The sequence below is a fragment of the Astatotilapia calliptera genome, chromosome 14 (assembly GCF_964374335.1).
Source record: "Astatotilapia calliptera chromosome 14, fAstCal68.1, whole genome shotgun sequence".
Taxonomy (NCBI): Eukaryota; Metazoa; Chordata; class Actinopteri; order Cichliformes; family Cichlidae; genus Astatotilapia; species Astatotilapia calliptera.
Window position 1 is genome coordinate 31,200,143 of NC_137435.1, and position 19,549 is coordinate 31,219,691.

The window sequence follows — 19,549 nt, forward strand, 5'->3', positions numbered from 1 at the left end:
ACTCAACTCAACTCTAAAGTCTGTGAAATTACCAGCTCTTAATATTGCCTCTCTCTACTCTTTTTTTCTGTATAATTTTCTTTCTTTGATCTTTCTGTCTTCAGTCGTCACTTTCTCGTTATTTCTTTGTCTGCACTCTGAGGTGTGTCGATTATTTAACAGAATAACTAAGCCTGACGTGTGTTCTACACAGTCCTGTATCTATAGTCCATCATCACTGCAAGGCTACATACTTCCTCATCAGAGGGACCCAACAACTTCTAATCACAGTCGGCACAGGCTGAAATTCATTAGAATTAGCTTAAGGATTTCACACTCACATTCAAAGGTTTGCCTGAGGACAGAAACACTGTGGGCTGGAAATTAATTATGAATCAGGACACTTAGCGGTCAGGAGCTTTGACCTTGGCGTTCAGTGTTAGACATGAGTGGACGGCGCTCACTGTTAAAGGAATCAGAATGTTTCTTTTGAATTAATGGAAAGGAATAAAGATGGCATGTTCTGACTGACCAGGCCCCTGTAACAGCTGGGAAATTGCCCGGAATTAGTTAGTTTGATTAGAACGGCTACATTTAGCTCATTTCTGGATTCATAGGACATCAGTGTCTTATTCCAGAGTTGGCAACATTCCGTTTTTTTTTTTTTTGCTTTGAAGCATGCAAAGTAATTAATGTGAAATAACCAAGCTAATAATTACAAAGAAAAGTGTTTAATATTCAACATTTCAGTTTTTATTTATACATATCTTTATGCAATTCACATTGAGAGAAAGCTGAGAGATGGTCAGTGATTACCACATGTGAAGGACTAAGGCTTTGACTGAAGATTAGTATTATGAGCCTGTTTCGAGGCTTTGAGGAGCACTGAAGATATGAAGAGGTCCATAAACCCTTAGGTAGATATCCACATGCACAGAGAGCTCTGATATCCTGTGGATGTGAATAATGCATAAAAGCATAATACACTTTTCATCCATCTGGCCAATTATTTATTTCTTTTTAATTTTTTTTTTCTAAAACGAACTCGAACATGAAACGAATCTTCCGTCTGACAATCAGCACTCAGTTCTCTGACAGCGGGTTATATTTTTCAATGTGCCGCTTCGGTAGGATACCATCTAACCTTTGCTGCTGGCGTGTTATCATAAAAGCACTCCAAACTATAAATGAACACAGTGATGGAAACAGGTGGGGGAATGTAAATGAACTCTCTGAGCACAATCCCCCAGTGATATGAGGTCCTGTGGGTGAAAGCGTCACAGGTGAAAATGAGCAGAAAAGTGCAAATAATAACACGGAGCTCCAAGCAAGTGAGTCTTGTACAGGATGGCAGAGACACAAATTAATACTGTGACATTAAACATGTAGACTTTTTTTTTTTGCTAATTTCTCTGCATTTATAAAACAATGAGCTGGTCTAGAAAAAAAGTCAGTTGATGAAAAGCTTTGAGTGCAGTGAGGTCTTTATATATTTGGACTTAAGTGTTGCAACTTTGCATCTGAATGTCAGCACAGTGGGATAGTTTTGTTGTACTTCAGTCACATGTTGGTAGTTTTTGTGATTTACAGAGGCGAAATTACAAACAACGCGATGTAATTTCTTCTTTGCCTTGTGGCTGTGACTTGTCTGATTTCAGAATGAAAGTCCTGGTCTTATTTTGCATCCAGAAAAAAGAACCAAACTCATTTAAAAAAACCAAAAAACTACTGTAAGATTTCGGAACAGCCTGCTGCAATTACAGTACAGGCGGTCACATAAAATATCGTATTAATATTGCGTATCTGTTTATAGTGTCTATATATTTTGTACCATATGAAGCCACATGATAGCCTTAATCCATACAGTACGAATACATGTAGAGATGTGAGTATGAAGGGATGAAATACGGGACATCCTTCTTTTTGAGTTCATATCTAAAATTGTGAATACCTGTAAAATATTTGGATCATAGCTGTAGTGCCGCCTCAAAGTGAGAGCCACCGGGGTGACTGTAACGTGGGTGAGATGGAAGATTCTCGGTAGGGGTCGCTAATGTCCGCGCAAAGGTAGCAGAAGAATCAGTGACGGTCTCAGGCTCTCCTACTCATCAGCTCCGCTCAGGCTGGGATTTCTTCCTCCGCTCGGCTTCATCTGCAGCGCTTTCTCGTCGGGAAACTTACCGCTGGAGACGGAGCCTCATCTGGAGGAGCGCGGAGCTTTTGCACCTGAGTGAAGGAAACCATGGCTTACTTCTGGATACACACCGCGTGGATCGCCTGCGTCGCTTTCCTCTTTGGATTTCAAGGCAAGGGACCGTTTTATTCTTTTCATTTGGTTTCCCGCTAGGAATCACTGGAGTTAAGAGGAAAATGACATCAACAGTGGATATTTAATGTGCGTCTGTCCGTCCGGTGCTGACTCGAGTTATGAAGGTATGTGAAGAGACTTCCCTTCCTGTGAAACACCTGACAGGGCAGAGAAGTGGGGAGTCCTCGCGGTGAAGCTTCTCACTTTTACTGTTACAGCAGAGCGCCGTTTGGTCTGAATAAAGTTAGTGGTGAGTGTCTCGGAGCTGAGCTGACAGCAGTGAGCGCGCAGTAGCGCCCTGTGACACAGAAAAGAGCAGCACTGGAGGCTGATACCCCTGACAGCTTCACTTGAGTCTCCTCAGCAGGGGAGTAGAACATTGCAGAAACGTGGAGGGTGCTGGACTGTCAGCTCAACAGTTGTGGTTTTGTAGTGACGCATACTGTAGATCAGTTTGGATCATTCGTTTATGATCCTTTGCAGTCTTTTTGGCACTGCGCTCATCGTGGCAATGAGCCCATTACTGTGGATATGTGATTCATGTGGACTGTTGAGGAAGGGAAAAAACAAAACAGTGTGTGGTAGAAAACGAGTAAAAGAGGATAGTATGTTTGCAGTTAAAGGGGAGATTGGTTTTCGTGTCTTCTCGCTTGTCTATTTTAGCAATTAAATGCCGGCTTTAACTAATGATGCTCTCCAGACTGTGAGCAGATCGGCACTAAAGGAATTTAGGAAGAGAGTGGTGACAGAAGCTGCTTAGTCTGAACTGACGAGAAAAACATTTTTAGGTAAGAAAATATTATCAAATACTTAACAGTCAGCTGGAATAATAATAATAATAATAATAATAATAAGAAGAAGAAGAAGAAGAAGAAGAAGAATTAAAAGGTGATAGTCAGTGAGTAAGAGCAGTTAACACGTTTCTGTTTAAACCAAGGCACGTGCTGAAGTGTTAAGGATGAACACCACTGAGAGAACCAAGACCTCCATCACCTACAAAGCTGCCTTCCAATTATGTGCATAGATTAGCTTCACCCGCAGCAAATTCTTTCTTGGCAGGACCACAGATGCTGAGGAATGTGTGCATGTCAGTCAAAAGCAAGCAAAAAAAAGCTTATGAATTGTTGATTGGTATTATATTTCAGGGGCGTTAGCACTTAACTCATTGATCTGCTGATGGAAGAAAATGATTTCCTGGCTTGAAGACAGTATGGAAACATCCATCCATACTTAAGCAAGTATATATGGATAAACAAACAACCTACTTCTTTTAAAACCATTGTATTCTCCTCTAAAATGAAACAACATTCACTGACAATTCTGTGTGTCAGTGTGTGCATGTTCTCCGTGTGCTTGTGTGGGTGTCCTCTGGTTACTCTGGTTTCCTTCCACAGGCCAAAAACATTGTCGTACTTCTGAATTGGCCATACGTAGACTGTGAGAGTGTGTGGTTTCCTGTCTCTGTGTCTCAGCTCTGTGATAGACTGAAACTGATGTGTCCATCCCAGAGTGTAGCCCTCCTTATCATTTGACTTTTGTCAAGTGACCCAGACTCAAACTTGGATAAGCAGTTAAAAAAATGGATGGTGTAAGAAAGTGGTTGATGGATGCGTGCCGCCCACTGCAGCATGACATACTTACACTTTTAGAGTTTTTGCAGTATTTTGGTACATGCTGAGCATGTTTAATGATCAGCGACGGTACTAAAAACCACCTGGCTAACATTGTGTCGGTACACCTGCAAAAAATGTTCTGACTCATCACAGCATTGACACGGGACCTCAAGGGGTATTGCTGGGTTTGTGTGGATGACTTGAGGCACATAGCAGTAAAATCTTGTAAAATTGCAGAATCTTTAACCTCCTAAGACCCGAACTCTTCCACGGCATGCATTTTTAATTTATCTTTGATATGGCTGATTAGGGTCCGATGAATGAAAAAACAAAGAATTACCAGATTTATTTTTTTTTACCCATTTTTGCTTCTAAGAAAAATGAGAGCCACAAATAAGGATATTCGTTTAAAATTTCGATAGAACAGTAGCAGTATAATGTCTTTGTAAGTGGATATCAGGCCCTTGTAGAGCAAAATTGAGTATTTGGGTCAAAATAACCAAAAATGTGATGTCCACATATGTGGACGCCAGGTCCTAGGAGGTTAAAAAGTTTGCAACTAATAAGTAATGAAAAACAGTTCCCTTTTTACTGTGGGAAGAAAGAAGTCTTCAGAACTGAGTCAGTCTACAGAAAGATTGTCAGTGCTATGAATAAAAATTGGCATATGTCTACATTAGCAGAATTATGCCTATTATGTTAGCATTGTGAAGAAGCCAGATGTAATCACTGCCTATTGTATTTTCTGTTCACTGAAGCATTATAATTTTGCTATTACTGTCATGCAGACCAATCACACTAGCTGTGGCGTGGGTTGCCACAGTTTGTAGTTACATGTTTAGGAGGGTGCAAGTCAGGTCGCGATGTGGTCAACAGTGTAAGCTATGCTGTAGGTAAGATTATGCTGCAGGTTACAGCCACAAGTATGGGACTACGCTATACTGAAGATGATGAACACAGTATTATGAATACAGCTTGACATTAGCCTCTACTATACAGCAGCGACAGACCAAAACCAAAAAGAAAATATAGCAGTTCGGGAAAAATATGAATTCATTTTGAATTTAAAATTGATTTAAAGATTTAAAATTGGAGAAATCTCTGTGCCCAGTGGACAAGGATGAAAATCAATGTTAAATGCCTGTGATCTTTGGGCCCTCAGGTGGCACCGCACAAAAAATGAGGTATGATTCTGTCATTGACCCATACCTGATTCCACGGGCTCGGGAACGTGTTCAGAAACAACCCAGTGTGCCATGCATTCCACAAATACAGGTCAAATGTCTATCACGCAAAGAAAAAGCCATATTGGAACATGATCAAGAAATGCTGCCGTTTGCTTTGGACCAAAGCACATTTAAAATGCACTGAGGGGAACTAGAAAATCCTTCTGTGGTCAGATGAATCGAAATGTTTATTTCTTTTTGGAAAACATGAATACAACATCCTCCAGACTAAAGAGGAGCAGGACCATATGCTCCATTTCCAATTACATGTTTTTCAGTGACGCTCTTGCATATTTCAGCAAGATAATTCTAATTTCTCTACAGCAGAAAACTCCCATCCCAACATTTTTGAAATGTGTTGCCACCATCAAAGTCAAAATAAACAACTATTTTTCTTAAAAAGGTTCAATTATTCAATTTAAGTTTTTTTCAATCATGGGTTTACAAGATTTGTAAATCACTGCATTCTGGTTTTATTCAAATTTTGCACAGTGTCTGAGCTTTTTGAGTGGACTTGGATTGTATTTTCCGAACTCCTAGAAAATAATGACTTTACCTGTTGAAAACCTGAACTGCACGAGTGAGGGGCAAAAAAAGAAAAGATAAAATATCTATAGTTAGGATTCCTGTCACTATCTCTTACATTAAACTACGAGTTAGTAAGCTGTCAAAGTTTTTCTTTTTTCTCTTTCCCTCCCCTTCAACATTTCTCTCATTCTCTCATGAGCTCCTTATTGTCCCTTAGTGGCTTTTTGAAAAAATCTTTGTCGACCAAAGCCATCCTTTCTTTGTTTATATCTAGACCTCTACTGGAATTATTTTCCCAGTGCTGCATGCGCATGACAGACAGTAAAATCATTGACTGCAGGCTGAGCCATTGTTTCCTCTGAGGGGAGCAGTGATAGCCATCTCTCTGCAAAGCTACTTTAAAACTGTCATCTGCTGTGACTTCAATTGATTTGGATGTTGACACTGTTTGCTGCCGGCTTTTCAAAGTGCAGCCAATGAACCAGACCGCCTGATAAACCAATTTCATGAAATAATATACTTGCATGAATGTGGGGTGGGCTTTTGGGAAAGACTTTGAATTTTATGTGTATATTTGCCCTTTTCCTTAATTATGTAATCAGCTCAGCTACTTTCTTCAGTTAACAAGTATTTATCAATCAATCAATCAATCTTTATTAGCAGACTTGATGTCCATAAAAACAAGACAGAAGAAACACACAACACCCCCCCAACCCCCACCCCACCCCCCCACCCCCCCAAAAAACCCCACAAGGTATAAACCTTAAAAAAAAAAAAAATATATATATATATATATATATATATATATATATATATAAAGCATTTGTAAAAATATAAAACCATAATATACATAAAACACAATTACTTAAAAGAAATCAATAAATACACAAGCACTTCAACCAGTGCTTTCTCAGACTGGATGAGTAACGGGTACTACTCACTGTCAGATCTGTAAGTGCTAAAATTATACTGTTACTCGAACCATCCAGTCGTTCTCTAAAATTGAACATTAACTTTCTTAAAAGTGCTTTAAAAGTCCAAACACCCACAGCTACAAACATCTGTCTGGCACTACCCCTTCTAGGTATCCTGCAAAGGATTCTCATCGTATAATTATATGCAACATGCAGCTTCTGCATGCTACATTGTTTGTAGGATGACCACAAGGGGGCAGTATATAGCGGTGTGCAATACGCTTTAAACAAAACTTTTTTTAACTGGAAGTGAACAAAAGCTGAATTTGCGTGCAATAGTATTTGCCTGCACATAGAGCTTACACCGTTGTCTGTATATGTCATCATCATCATTCATTTGCTCAGTAATAAAATGACCGAGGTATTTCACCTTTTTATGAACTTTTTTTGTGCCAGTTTAAACAAAGGGAAATTTAGTTGTTTATCCTGCTTGGTTCTACATATCAAAACAGCACTTTTAACAGCATTGTACTTCATGTCATATTGCACACCATATTCAGTACAGACATTGAGAAGATCCTGTAACCCAGCACTGCTTGGACTAAAAACAACCAGATCATCTGCATACATAAGATGATTTATCAATGTTTTACCTAATATACACCCAGTGTTACAGGCTCTCAGCTGTATGGACAAATCATCAACACATAGATTAAATAAAATTGGAGACAAAATCCCACCCTGTCTAACACCATTGCTGACACCAAAGGGGGCAGAAATACTGCTTCTCCATTTAACCTGCATGTTCTTATGAGTGTAAGAGAGAATCCTCACGATGTATTGAGGAACTCCCCGTCTCTTCAGTTTATCAAAAAGTTTTCTGTGGTTCACTCGATCAAAAGCCTTAGAGTCATCAATGAAACACATGAGGACAGATGAATTTTTAGCCCTATACAAACTGACTATTTCCTTGAGTGCATATATGCACATGTCAGTGCCGTGCTTTGGTTTGAAGCCAAACTGATTATCCAGAGAAGAGATGAACACACTAACTCTGTCAAACAAGATTCTTTCTAACACCTTAGACAAAATACTGGCGAGTGCAATCGGCCTTTAATTATCCAAACAGCTCACTTTTGCAGCTTTGTCCTTCATAACTGGTACCAGTAAAATACACAGCATTGAGTCTGGTAATATGCCATGAATCATAAACCCAGTGAAACAGAGTGCTAGAAGAGGAGCTAGCCTCAAACTAGCATGTTTTAATACCCAGTTTAATACCCCTCCAGGTATTCTACCTCTGACTATAGCTGTGCTGAGATCAGTTGTTGATTCCCCCACTCCCAAAAAACTTGCATTTAGACAGTTAAGTTTTCCCAAGTCCTGTTTGGACAACCATGTCTCTTGCAAGCATAAAATGTCACAATCTGCAAGCAGACTGTCCACAACAATCCGTCGAGCTTTATCCCCTGCACTCTGTCACAAACGTAGACCACGACAGTTGTAAGATAATACCCGAATAGACATCTTCATGTTGATACGTTGGTACCAGAAGGCGCCGTTATCTCCCCTGCTGGATCCACTGTGCTTGGCACCACCGTACCGGGCTTACGAGGTTCATAAAAACGCCGGACCAGAGCCCCTTCAGGCCAGAGTTCAGGATTGTACATTTCACCCACATCATTACATTCAGCAGTAACCTTGAAAGAGCCGAACCTGCTACGTTTACTAGCAATTTTTTGACAGGTCACATCTCTTTTGAGTTTCTCTCTCAAATACAGAGCAAGAGTTTCTGCATCTACATCCAGGGCAAATTTAGTGGCAAACACGCTCACCAATTTAGTTTTCACAGTTCTGATTGTACTCACAGCTCCAGTGCCGATAATCGATACAGGTCCAGGCCTCTTATTGTGTCCAGTAGTAGCAGCATGCATTCCTGAACCCGGATTAATCTTCTCCGGCTTGTGACGAGACTTGCCATTTTTCACAACTTTACTCTATTGTGGGGAGCATGTAAGAAGTACTGTCTCAACGGGATCCTCTGTTGTTGCTGTAGTTTCCATATTACGACCTGAGGCTGTCGTCGGAGCCCGATCTTTACCACATAGCAACATCTCCGGACAAAAAGCTGACACTGTGCTTGTCCCAGTCCTTGAAGCAGCCAAAGCTCCGGCTCCCTGCCTTCCGCGCGGGCCGCCTTTATTTTGACTCCCCCACCGCTTCTCTGCGTGTTTCCCCAGGGGAAAGTGGGAAGCGGTCCCCGACCCCATTCAGAGTAACAGGCTCAGCCGGTACCTCAGGCCAACACTCAAGAGCAGTCACACGTTGGTCGACCTCCACAGCATCGGTCATAACTTGCTCTCAGACATCCGCCTGTAGTTTAACTACATGTTTTAAAGCACCCACCTCAGCATACAGCTGGTCCATTCGCCGTAGTAGACAACACACATCCATGCTGGAGTATGTAACAGGCGGCAAATCATCCAGATGATGAAAGACAAATCTTGGGATATTCTCCCCACACTCATTCAGCACTTTAAGACGGAGTCTAATATTGTTGGCGTCTTTATGCTGTCCTTTATATCCAACGCACCGCTGTGAGGTACTGGGGCAGAGCTCAGGGGGGCGACTGTGGCTCAGGGGGTTGGGAAGCGTATCTGTAACCGGAAGGTCGCCGGTTCGATCCCCGGGCTCTCTGCCCTGGTCGTTGTGTCCTTGGGCAAGACACTTTACCCTGCCGCCTACTGGTGTGGGCCAGAGGGGCCGATGGCGCGATATGGCAGCCTCGCTTCTGTCAGTCTGCCCCAGGGCAGCTGTGGCTACAACCGTAGCTTGCCTCCACCAGTGTGTGAATGAATAGTGGCATTGTAAAGCGCTTTGGGTGCCTTGAAAAGCGCTATATAAATCCAATCCATTATTATTATTAAAACTTTCTTGGAGGCTTCAATCCCCTTGGATTCAAATGTGTTCGTGGCCAACAACACAATTTCATCCTGACTTAAAGTTTTTTACAGCAATGAAATTAAGTAGTTCATCCTCTACAATTACCCTTCCATCAGTTGTTTTATATATCTCTGGTTTTACCGCTTGTGACCGTTTGAAAAGTCGGAGCTACGTCTGCACCACCACCTGCTACATCCACCATCTTGTTTCGTCTTAGCCTTATTTATCTTCTGCTGAGCATCAATTTTAATCACTCAGGTAGATTTGTGTTCCACCTACTCTGTCTCCCTCTAACAAGGCCAGCTGCTAAAATGTGAGTAATAATTCATCACCAGCGCGGTGTATGGATTCTCGTTTATATTTACACTATATTAAGTAGTTAAATTGAAAAATACTGCATTTATCAAAAGCCGCAAACAGGATAACTGAGGAGTTATAAGTGGTCCTGTTTAATAAAGTGAGACAATGCAGTAAGAGCTCATTCATTATTCCCTTGGCAGTATGAAACAAAGCTCTTGGCTTTCATGAGCTTTAATGATGCTTTAGCATCATTGTATTTTTTAATGAAAGAACAGAGATCAGACAGACTGTTTAAATCATTGACGATGTGACCAAAACGAGTTTAGTGGATTTCACGTTGGTGCTTGTAATCCCAAATTTGCTTCACTGAAGAGTACCTGTCACTGATATGTCATCTTGTCTGTTAGGTTTTCTAGTCTACAGCTGGGAGAACCATTTTCTTCCTCTCTGAGTTTTAATTTGCTGCAAAAAGTTGTGCTTCAGTGATTATGACATATTTTCATCATTGGTGGCCCAGGCTTTGTGACTTGGGAATCACTGACATTAGAATCATGCAAACACGCATTTGTTTTCTTAGCCAGCAGACGACTTCATGGACGGTTTACAGGGAGAGAAGTGGATCTGTCATTGGAGATGAAGATGAAGATTGCTGCACTTCCTCTGACTGTCGGTGGTTTCTAGATAATATACTCAAACAAAGTTTCAGGCTCTTCAGCTGTTATCTTCTCTCTAACTAGCCAAAACAAATTTCTATCATTTCAAAAGGGAAATAAATCTTTTGAAAAGTATTCTTTTCTCAACTTTTAAAAATAAGTGTTTTGGTCACTGCTTTATTGATAAGATCCATTTGCTGTCTAAAAGTGGACTTTATCTGTCCTATTAAAATAAGATAAGGAATGTCTGTTTTTGCCTTGTTGTGTGGCCAAAACTAGTTGTGATATCTAATTCCAATGAAGTCTCTTGAGATGTAAAAAGTAGATAATCACTCCAGTGATCAAAGCCCTTTGACTTTAGGCAATCATCAAGCATGAATTCTCTTTATTTTTTCCTAATTAAGACCTTTTAACCATTTATAACACCCATACCATATCAATCACTTGCATGTATATGACATATATAGATAACAAAAAGTGCAGCTTCTGTTTTCCTTCCCTCACTGCATGTACACTCTAATAAGTACTTTTTAATGTCAAATGTAATTATAAATGCCTGCAGGTCTGTGGCGTAGCTTGTGTGATTCATAGTTTGCGACCCTGTGTATTTTGTTTATTTGGGTGAACGCACTTGATTAGTGTTAGATCATTTATGCAAAGTTACATTATGATTTCATTTCATTTCATCTGCATTAACAAAGCTATCAAATGAGCTGACCTTAAGTAAGTCAACTGTTGCTAGGAGGTTGCTAGTTCTGACATAACATATCTGCCATGGTTGGAGTTTTTGAAAAAGACTAACAGGAAGTAACATATCCTGGCATACTTTAAACCTGTGGAACCAATGCTCAGGAAAATGGACATCACATATTCAACAAATACAAACAAATACAGCATTGATTTGTATTTATATCAAATCAATGCTGATACTGCGTATCAGTACTCATCAAACAAGAGTAAGCTCTGAAAGGACTTGATGTGTATACAGACACCACACGGTTTATTAAGTCATGGGCTTGTATGGGCTTGGACCCCTTTTTACCTTCAGAACCGCCCTAGTTCTTTGTGGCATAAAGTCACACGGAATTGAGATCTTGTAACATTACAAATTCAAAAAACAAGCTGTAGATGGTCTAAGGAGCTTGGAAAGAAAAGCGTCTGGACTTCTTTAAGTTTCCTTGAAGACGTTTCACCTCTAATCCGAGAAGCTTCTTCAGTTCTAAGAGCAATTGGTGGAGAGTCACAGATTTTAAGCCCTATGGGAGTGTCCCCAAGAGGGTCATGGACCTCTTATTGATCCTCTACCTAATCACACGAGCCAAGGTGTGAAAACGGTTGTGGGTCACAATCAGCCAGGGTTTCGGGTGAGCTCATTGTGAAACCTAGCCCCACCCTATCATCTGATTTCCTGAAGTCAAATGGCCCAGGATCTGAGTGGGCATTAAGGCGTCTGGGAAGGGATCTCAAAAGTGGATTATAGATGCCAGATAGTTGGTGTCGTAAGCCACCACCACAACTAATTTTAACATGTTGTCGCCTCTTGGCCAGGACTCCCTTGAAAAAGAGGTTTTTAATCTCAATGGGACTTTTCCTGGTAAAATAAAGGTTAATAATAATAGTAATACCACTTCTGTTCAAAGATGGTTGTTCACAGTGGACATAGATGGCTTCTTTCACTTCTCTTTCAAACCATTTGTTTTCTCTGTCCAAAATGTGAACATTGGCATCCTCGAAAGACCTTTGTCCTTTAAAAGCAGATGAAAAGCTGAATCCTGACCACCTTGACATGAGTCTCAGCTGTTCATCTGCATCTAAAGGATGCCAATGTTCACACGTATCAGGAATTGGGCAAATAGTTTGAGTTTAATTGACTTTGAACTACTTGCAAAGTATTTTCCTTTTTTTTTTATTTGAAACTTGTAAACTGCTGCCTAACATTATAAATGCTCACACAATCGCAATTTAAGGAATGTTATACCTCATAGTAATGTTAGTAGGCTACTCAGAAATCATCCTAACATTTTAGCCCGTGTTCTGACAACAAAATTTAATTTTCACATTGTAAATAAATGGTCTGCCACCACCATGCCTGTTTAATAAGGCAGTTCTGATGTACATTGAGGTCCCAACAAAGCAAAAATCCATCCATTATGTGCAGCATGTGTCCCGGTCGTTTAGCAAGAATGTTTTTTCTGCATTGTTGTACTGACTGTGTTTAACACTCATGTACAAAACAGTAACACTGATGTATCTGGTGAATACCTAACACAATATTACATTAATATTACACATGCATAAATAAAACCTGCCTCTATACATGACAGACTGCCAGCAGAAGCAGTGTTTGTTTTCAATGTTTCCTACACACACCTGCTGCCTGTAATTTACAGTTTAACTGCTAATGCTAAAGATGTTATGAAATCTTGTAAGATCTGATAAAATAAACATGCTGTGTTTTCTAGGAATCCAAAACTACTCCGTCAGAAATCATTTAAAAATGATTAATTCTTTCATTATGGTGACTTCAACTGAATCTGTCAGTGTAAGGCAATTAAAAATTTTATTTAGTCGATTCTTTATTTAATTAATGAAAAATAAAGTAAAGTGCTCTGAAAGTAAATAGAAATATACAACATTTAATGAACAGCAAACATTTTGGGCTAAAAAATAGGCTAAAAAAATGACTTTACCAAAATACTGTAACATTTTACTGAGACTGTTATCTCTTTGGTTCCTCACAATAAACAGCTGTACTGATTTTTATAGCATTATTCCTGAATTAAGTGTTTACCCATTAAATATATACATGCATTTATTTCCTATTAATCCTACTTTCAAACTGGTTAATCCTCTTCATGAAAACAACCCTAATACTGTGTTCAGCTGATGGATTCAAGCAGTTTACCAGAGTGCAGACAGTTCTACCATTGGGCAAGATTAATGGACTGGTGAACCATTTAAAATCTAATTGTTTTGTCAGTTTTTTGCTCGTTTCAGAGTGAATGGAAAACGATTTTTAAACTGTTTAATGTGATTTTTTTTTTGATGCCATCTATCTGTATTAGGGCATGGGGCTGTACATGAGCCGGAAACTAAATCTTTTATAAACCATTTTTCTACTCTCTATTTCTCATAAAATGTCCTGATTTGCAGTTTCCTCCAGCCCACCAGTTAATCTTATACCATCCTACTGAAAAAATCCTCAAAACATGTACTTTGTCTGGATACCATTTCAATTTCAAGAGCTCTAATGTGCAGCCATCAAATTTAGAAATAATCAGAAGCACTGAGGATATATACTTTGAGTTTCAACGAATTTTTTAATTGCTATTATTTCTCGAGCTTTTTTCAGCATCAATGTTTCCGTAATGTTTTTTTTTTCTTCATAGTTATACTTGAACTGCTCCTCTTGACTGAAGTAGGTGGCACTTGATCAGCACATTTTCAACAGAAGAAACAAATGATGTATCACATGCCTCTCTGGCAGAGAGCGCACTGAGCGCACCTGATTTTAAAAAATGTTATCAAAGAGATTCAGTAACTAAAGTCATGATAGCCATTATCTGTGAGTGGGATTTTAGGTGTTAACAGAAAGAAAATCTGCTCCGTGAAACGTGCTTTATAGTACATCACTTAGGCCAAAAGTCGTTTTTAAATGAAACATTTGGTTAATCAAAAACGAAGAAATAAATCTGGTTGAATATGTAGCACCATAATAACAGGTCTTAATGATGCCTAACAGTGGCTTATAAAGCCCAGAAGTAAGAGCTGGACATAAACTGGTCACATTTGTGAACAAGTCTGTGTGAAAATTGCTGCAAATTCTGCTGGACACTCTGCACACGCTGTTGTGATCAAAGCCAAATGCAGTGATTAGTTTCAGTTGCAATCCTGACGTTTCCTCTGTCCAAACATGTCCGATTGGATTTTGCCTGCGGTGTAATGCCAATCGTACTGGGCTGACAAACAGAGATTCTACAGTAGCTCAGTCTGGATGACAGTGAGAGCATAGTTAGTGGACCTACATGACTGGAACAAACAGATTCAGATAACACACTAAGCAAGTCTGAAAACACACTTAGCTTTCAGCCAGTATTTTAGCACATGTCAGGATGCCGAATACCATAATTTGTAGATGGAAAGGAAAAAACGAGAAAATACTTTCAGCAGAGAGGATCATACACTGAGGAAGAGGAAATAAATGGATGTGTGTCACTCCGTGCTGCATGCGAGGTAAGGCGTCTTTTATAGCCATCCTACATGATGTGTGGGTGTTATAACAGACTAGATTTATACAGTCAAGAAGCTTAATGATGCTGTTGAGCAGCACTCTGCATGCAGAGTCACACATATACATTCACACTTATGTGAAACAGAAGAGCAGGAACCTGCAGTACCGTAGAAAAGGAGAATTGCATTGTAGATATGTGTTACTACTGTTACTATTAGGGTGAATCTAATACTAGTTACTCAGCAGTTACTATAAAAAAAAAATCAGCTCTGGGATGAAACGTGAGTTCATATCACTTAGATCACATAGGAGCCTTTAATCAGAAAACTTATCAGTTTTTCCATAAGCGTGCTTAAGGTTTAATAATGTCTAAGAGCTGTTAAGACTAACAGAAGAGTTTAAGTTTAACTGGGATAATTTATCACCTCGAGAAGAATGCTGTTGTTGTGATTTGTCGGTATATAAATAACATTTAAATCAAATTGAACTGATTCATTTACCAGATGTCTGTGAAGATAAACCTCATTGAGTTCTGAACAACATGACCCCGTGCAAGCATATGATTCATTATTTCCATTGTTCCAGTTCTGAATAGGCTTCAGAAACTGGTGGTAGTAGGCCATATCAACACAGGTGGGCATCTTTGTTTGTCTTGCGTGCTGCAGTAAATTTACATAAGCCAGGTTCTTTCTACATAAACATGGTCTTGCAATTTTTTGACAAGACACAAACCACATTAGTGATAATTAGCTTTTCTTTATCCTATTCATCAGTAAATAAAATGGACACATTTAATTATTTGTAACATTATCACATTGTTTACGACAAGCGGGGGAAAACAGGTGTGGAGCTTTCACAAAATATGACATTCATGTCAGAAAGATACGGAAGGAAGTCTCATTAGGATTGGGTTTCATTTTTCAGGAGAGACAATTAGAGCGCAATTATAGACAGATAATATGAAAATCCATTATACATTTTCAGAATTATAAATAACCTCTGCAAGATTGATACTTAAATAAAACATTTTCATGAAAAAGGAGAATGTAACTTATTAGGTTTCTTTTTTCGTGCTGCTAGTAGAAGCAAAAAAAAGATTTATTTTTGTGTGAAAATCCAAATCCCCGTACCTGAGAACAAAAAAATGCAACTGCTGTTGTGCTGTGATTAAATCCTGACTTCTCTGTAGGAGTAGCAGTATTTGACTTCAGGCATTATCAAGCACGAATAAGTATAAAACAATAAAAAAAAAAAGTAAAATATTGTATTCAATGAATTTGCACATTGCTTTCTGCACATGTAATTTTGCATTAATTTGGGGTATACACAAACACGAGACACTTTCTAAATCCTCTACAACAGCTAGTGGGCATCATTTTGACCCTGTCCTGCAACAAAATTAGTAATGACATTAGCAATGACAACAAAGGTATTTTGTGAAGAATTTAAATGGTAGCCTTCATTTAGATTAGACAAAATCATAATGTAAGATTAAGTTTCAGGGGGTGTATTTTATTTTCAGAGTCTTGTATTTACAATACCACAAAATAGCCTTGATGTGATTTTAGCCAGACACTTTAAGCCACATGTTTGGGCTTGGTGAAACTCTGAGCACAGCCTCAGACACTCATTAGCTCAGGTATTCATTAGCTTTGTAACAGACTCTCAGTTGCAGATCTTTAACATTTTCACATCGCCTAACAGCTCATCTTAGGCTATCAGCTCTACCCACAGATAACAATGTCTCAGCTGTTAAAAGAGGGTGATCTCTCTCAGACAGTCTTGCTGCTTTTCCATGTCCACATTGAAGTAGAGAAGAAGAACAAGGGATAGATGGAGATTGACAGCCGACTTCTGTTTCTTTGATTCCAATTTGTCATTAGTTCCTCCAAAAATTCAGAAGGTTGAAATGCTGCACAGGAGGCATGAGCAACCCTGTGTAGCCATCCAGCCTGAGAGAAGAAAGGCTTTTTTTGTGCTGAAAACCAAATGTATGTACGTCTGCTTTCACAGGGTGTCTTTAGTGGTTTCCCTCTTTTTATAATGCACATTTTTTTCCATCTGATCTCCTCATCTACTTTACATAGCCATTCATGGATAATTTATACTACCATAAATAATTGCTGGACTTTAAAAAAAATCTATTTGTAAATTCAAATTCACTTTATAACGTGCATATTAGCATGACTCCACTGACAGTTCTTGTAAATGAGTTTCTAATGATTGTTTGGAGTTGATTTCCACCGCTGTACATTATTTTTGCATTAACCGTGTACTTTGTTAAAAATACAAATAGACATGAAATTGATCATACAGAACATATTATACCGTGTCATTATGTTTTTTTTAAGAAAACAACTAATCCAAAATGCAGAAGTAGTTTGTGGTAAAACTAAATACACCCGTACTAATTCTATAGAAATTAAAAGTGTAAGTAGCAGCCAGGTACTGCTAATCAAACTTGTAATTGATTACTTGATGAGCACCTCTATAATACCAGAACAATTGTCCGTTTGCTGGTATAAAGCATCAAGGCGTGTGTTTGCACGATGTCAAGCAGAAGACATTGTTTTGGGTGGCTGTATCTCAGGAGGTAAAGCAGATGGCCTCATCTACTCATCAAAATGTTGGTGGTTCCAGCATACATCATAACAGGTCTCACTTCCATTTTATAAGCATTCCCTTTCACTCTGACTTCTATCTTCTTTCTTCTATCCTCGTCTCTACCTGCTCAATCCTCCCTGCTCTCAGTTCTTCACATCTCCTGTGTATGGTCTACTGCTTTGAATCGCTGACTACAGGTATTTAAACTCCTACTTCTACTTTTTCCAGCTTCACCTGCTTTCTTCTTATTCACACATGTATTCTGTCATGCTTTTACTGACTTTTCTCTTCTCTCCAGAGCGACCTGCACCTCTTTAGGTCCTCTTCCTCTCTTCCACCCAATCATCACTCCCACTGCACACCTCACCACCACCTTATTTTATCATCTTCCAACTAACACAGTGCAATTCCTTTTGACCTTCTCTATACTTTATTATAGATACAATATACTCTCTCAGGACTCTCACAGCAAGCATCACAACTACAGTGCTCGCGAAACTTCAACAAGCGTTTTCCATACCTTCTTGGTACGGCTGATCAACTTTATTTCTCTGCAGTTACTACAGCTCTGCAGATCACCCTTGTTTTGTGACATACTTGTAATTATGCTGCGTGATGAAGATAATTCACAACAGAGTGGCTGAAAAAAAGTTGCAATAACCCAGACCTCGATCTGGTTGAAATTCTTTAGAGAAAAAGAGGATGTACTTTCTTTTTCACATGACTGTACTTGGGATCCTTTTGGATATGTTAAGATGTTGAGTTTACTAATTCATCCACTTCATATTATCTAAGAAAATACAAGGCTGGTTTCTCTTGAGTTGTTTATATTCTAAGGATGTTCAAAAGCTGATTTTATAATAGATGGAGACTTAGCTTGTTCTCAATTAAGATGAGCTGATTGCAAATTAGAGTTGAAGTCTAAATGAAGTTTGATTGAATGATTCAAATAAGCAGGTTTAACTGTTGCTTAACAATGTCTGTAAGGGAGCATGTGCTACTTGAAAGGCCAGATTTACTAAGTGAGGCAACAAGATTTAGACACTTCTAACCTATCAGCTTACAGTAAAAAGTAATAGAGCCTGCTATGAGATGCATATGAGTGTTTGGGATCAAAATATATTCTTTCAGTTCAGTTCTTTCTGTTATTAACAATAGTGAAAAATCTGTGGGTGAGCAGCTTTACAGCATGCGTTTCCATGGATGAGCAGCTCCTGGAACTGTAAGGTGACTCGGTTCTTATCAATTTATTGTATCTAACTGAACACCAACATAGAGAACAGATACAAGCTGGACGAGTACTATTTTTTTTCAATATGACTAATCTATTACTTTTATGTTATAATTTTCATTAATCTTGGCATCTGTAATCTTTAATTGTGATTTATCTTTGATGTGCTGCTGTGTTCATGGTTTGTCTCAACTCACTGTTCGATTTCCAGGTTGCTCTTCATCACATTAACGTTGCTTATGGTCACAGTATGTATATGTATGTGGACATCTGAAACTGTAGAACTCATTATTGCACTGTTAAGATTCATTATTGAGGAAGGGTACAAGAGGTGATCGAAGAATAACCACACCGATCCGGCCGGGTGAAGTCAAACGATGATTTTAATGAATACACGCGTGGGAAGACACTCTGTACGCAGACAGCCAGTAGTCTTCAACTTAATCAAAGCATGAACAGATATTTTATAGCATCAGGGTTTGTTTACTGACGCCCCTTCATACGTCACAGACACATTTTATACATAGATCAGATCAACATCATCATGACTTTTCACCCAGAAAATCATCTCCTATTTTCATGGCTTGGTACTTTCCGTTCTTATCTTAAAATGAATTGTTCCTCTTTCTTGTCGAGACAACAAGAAACGGTTCCTCTTTTACCGAGACAATTTTGTAGTTACAACCAAACATAACTAACCTCTTCCTCTAAATAAATCTAATTTAAAGTGTGTGTGTGTGTGTGTGTTGACCTCACATGCTCTTTCTCAATTCACCTGTTGCACTTCTGACCTTTTACCAGACCAGAAGCTCACTGAGACTATGTGTATGTCTTCTACTAAATAAATGTTTTAATCAAGAACCTCTACTAAAACCTTAATATAAAATGATAAAGCTATCTGTTATATTGTTAAAGCCTCGTCTTAGCCTGCGGCTCAAAATAACTTCCTGCTTCTTTCTGCATACAACTTCCTGTCAGCCTGCAACTCAGTCTTTCTGAAAGAGACACTGTTTAAACCT

At 39.0% G+C, this 19,549-nt stretch overlaps 1 protein-coding gene across 1 annotated transcript in view; it reads left to right on the forward strand.

Annotated features, from left to right (window-relative positions):
• The first annotated feature begins 2,084 nt into the window (after positions 1-2,084).
• lsamp (limbic system associated membrane protein) overlaps positions 2,085-19,549 on the forward strand; it is a 509,494-nt gene continuing 492,029 nt past the window's right edge. Inside the window, exon 1 of the mRNA XM_026192044.2 lies at positions 2,085-2,285. Within this exon, the coding sequence (XP_026047829.2) occupies positions 2,222-2,285 (64 nt within the window). The 5' untranslated portion in view covers positions 2,085-2,221. The remainder of the gene's footprint in view (positions 2,286-19,549) is intronic.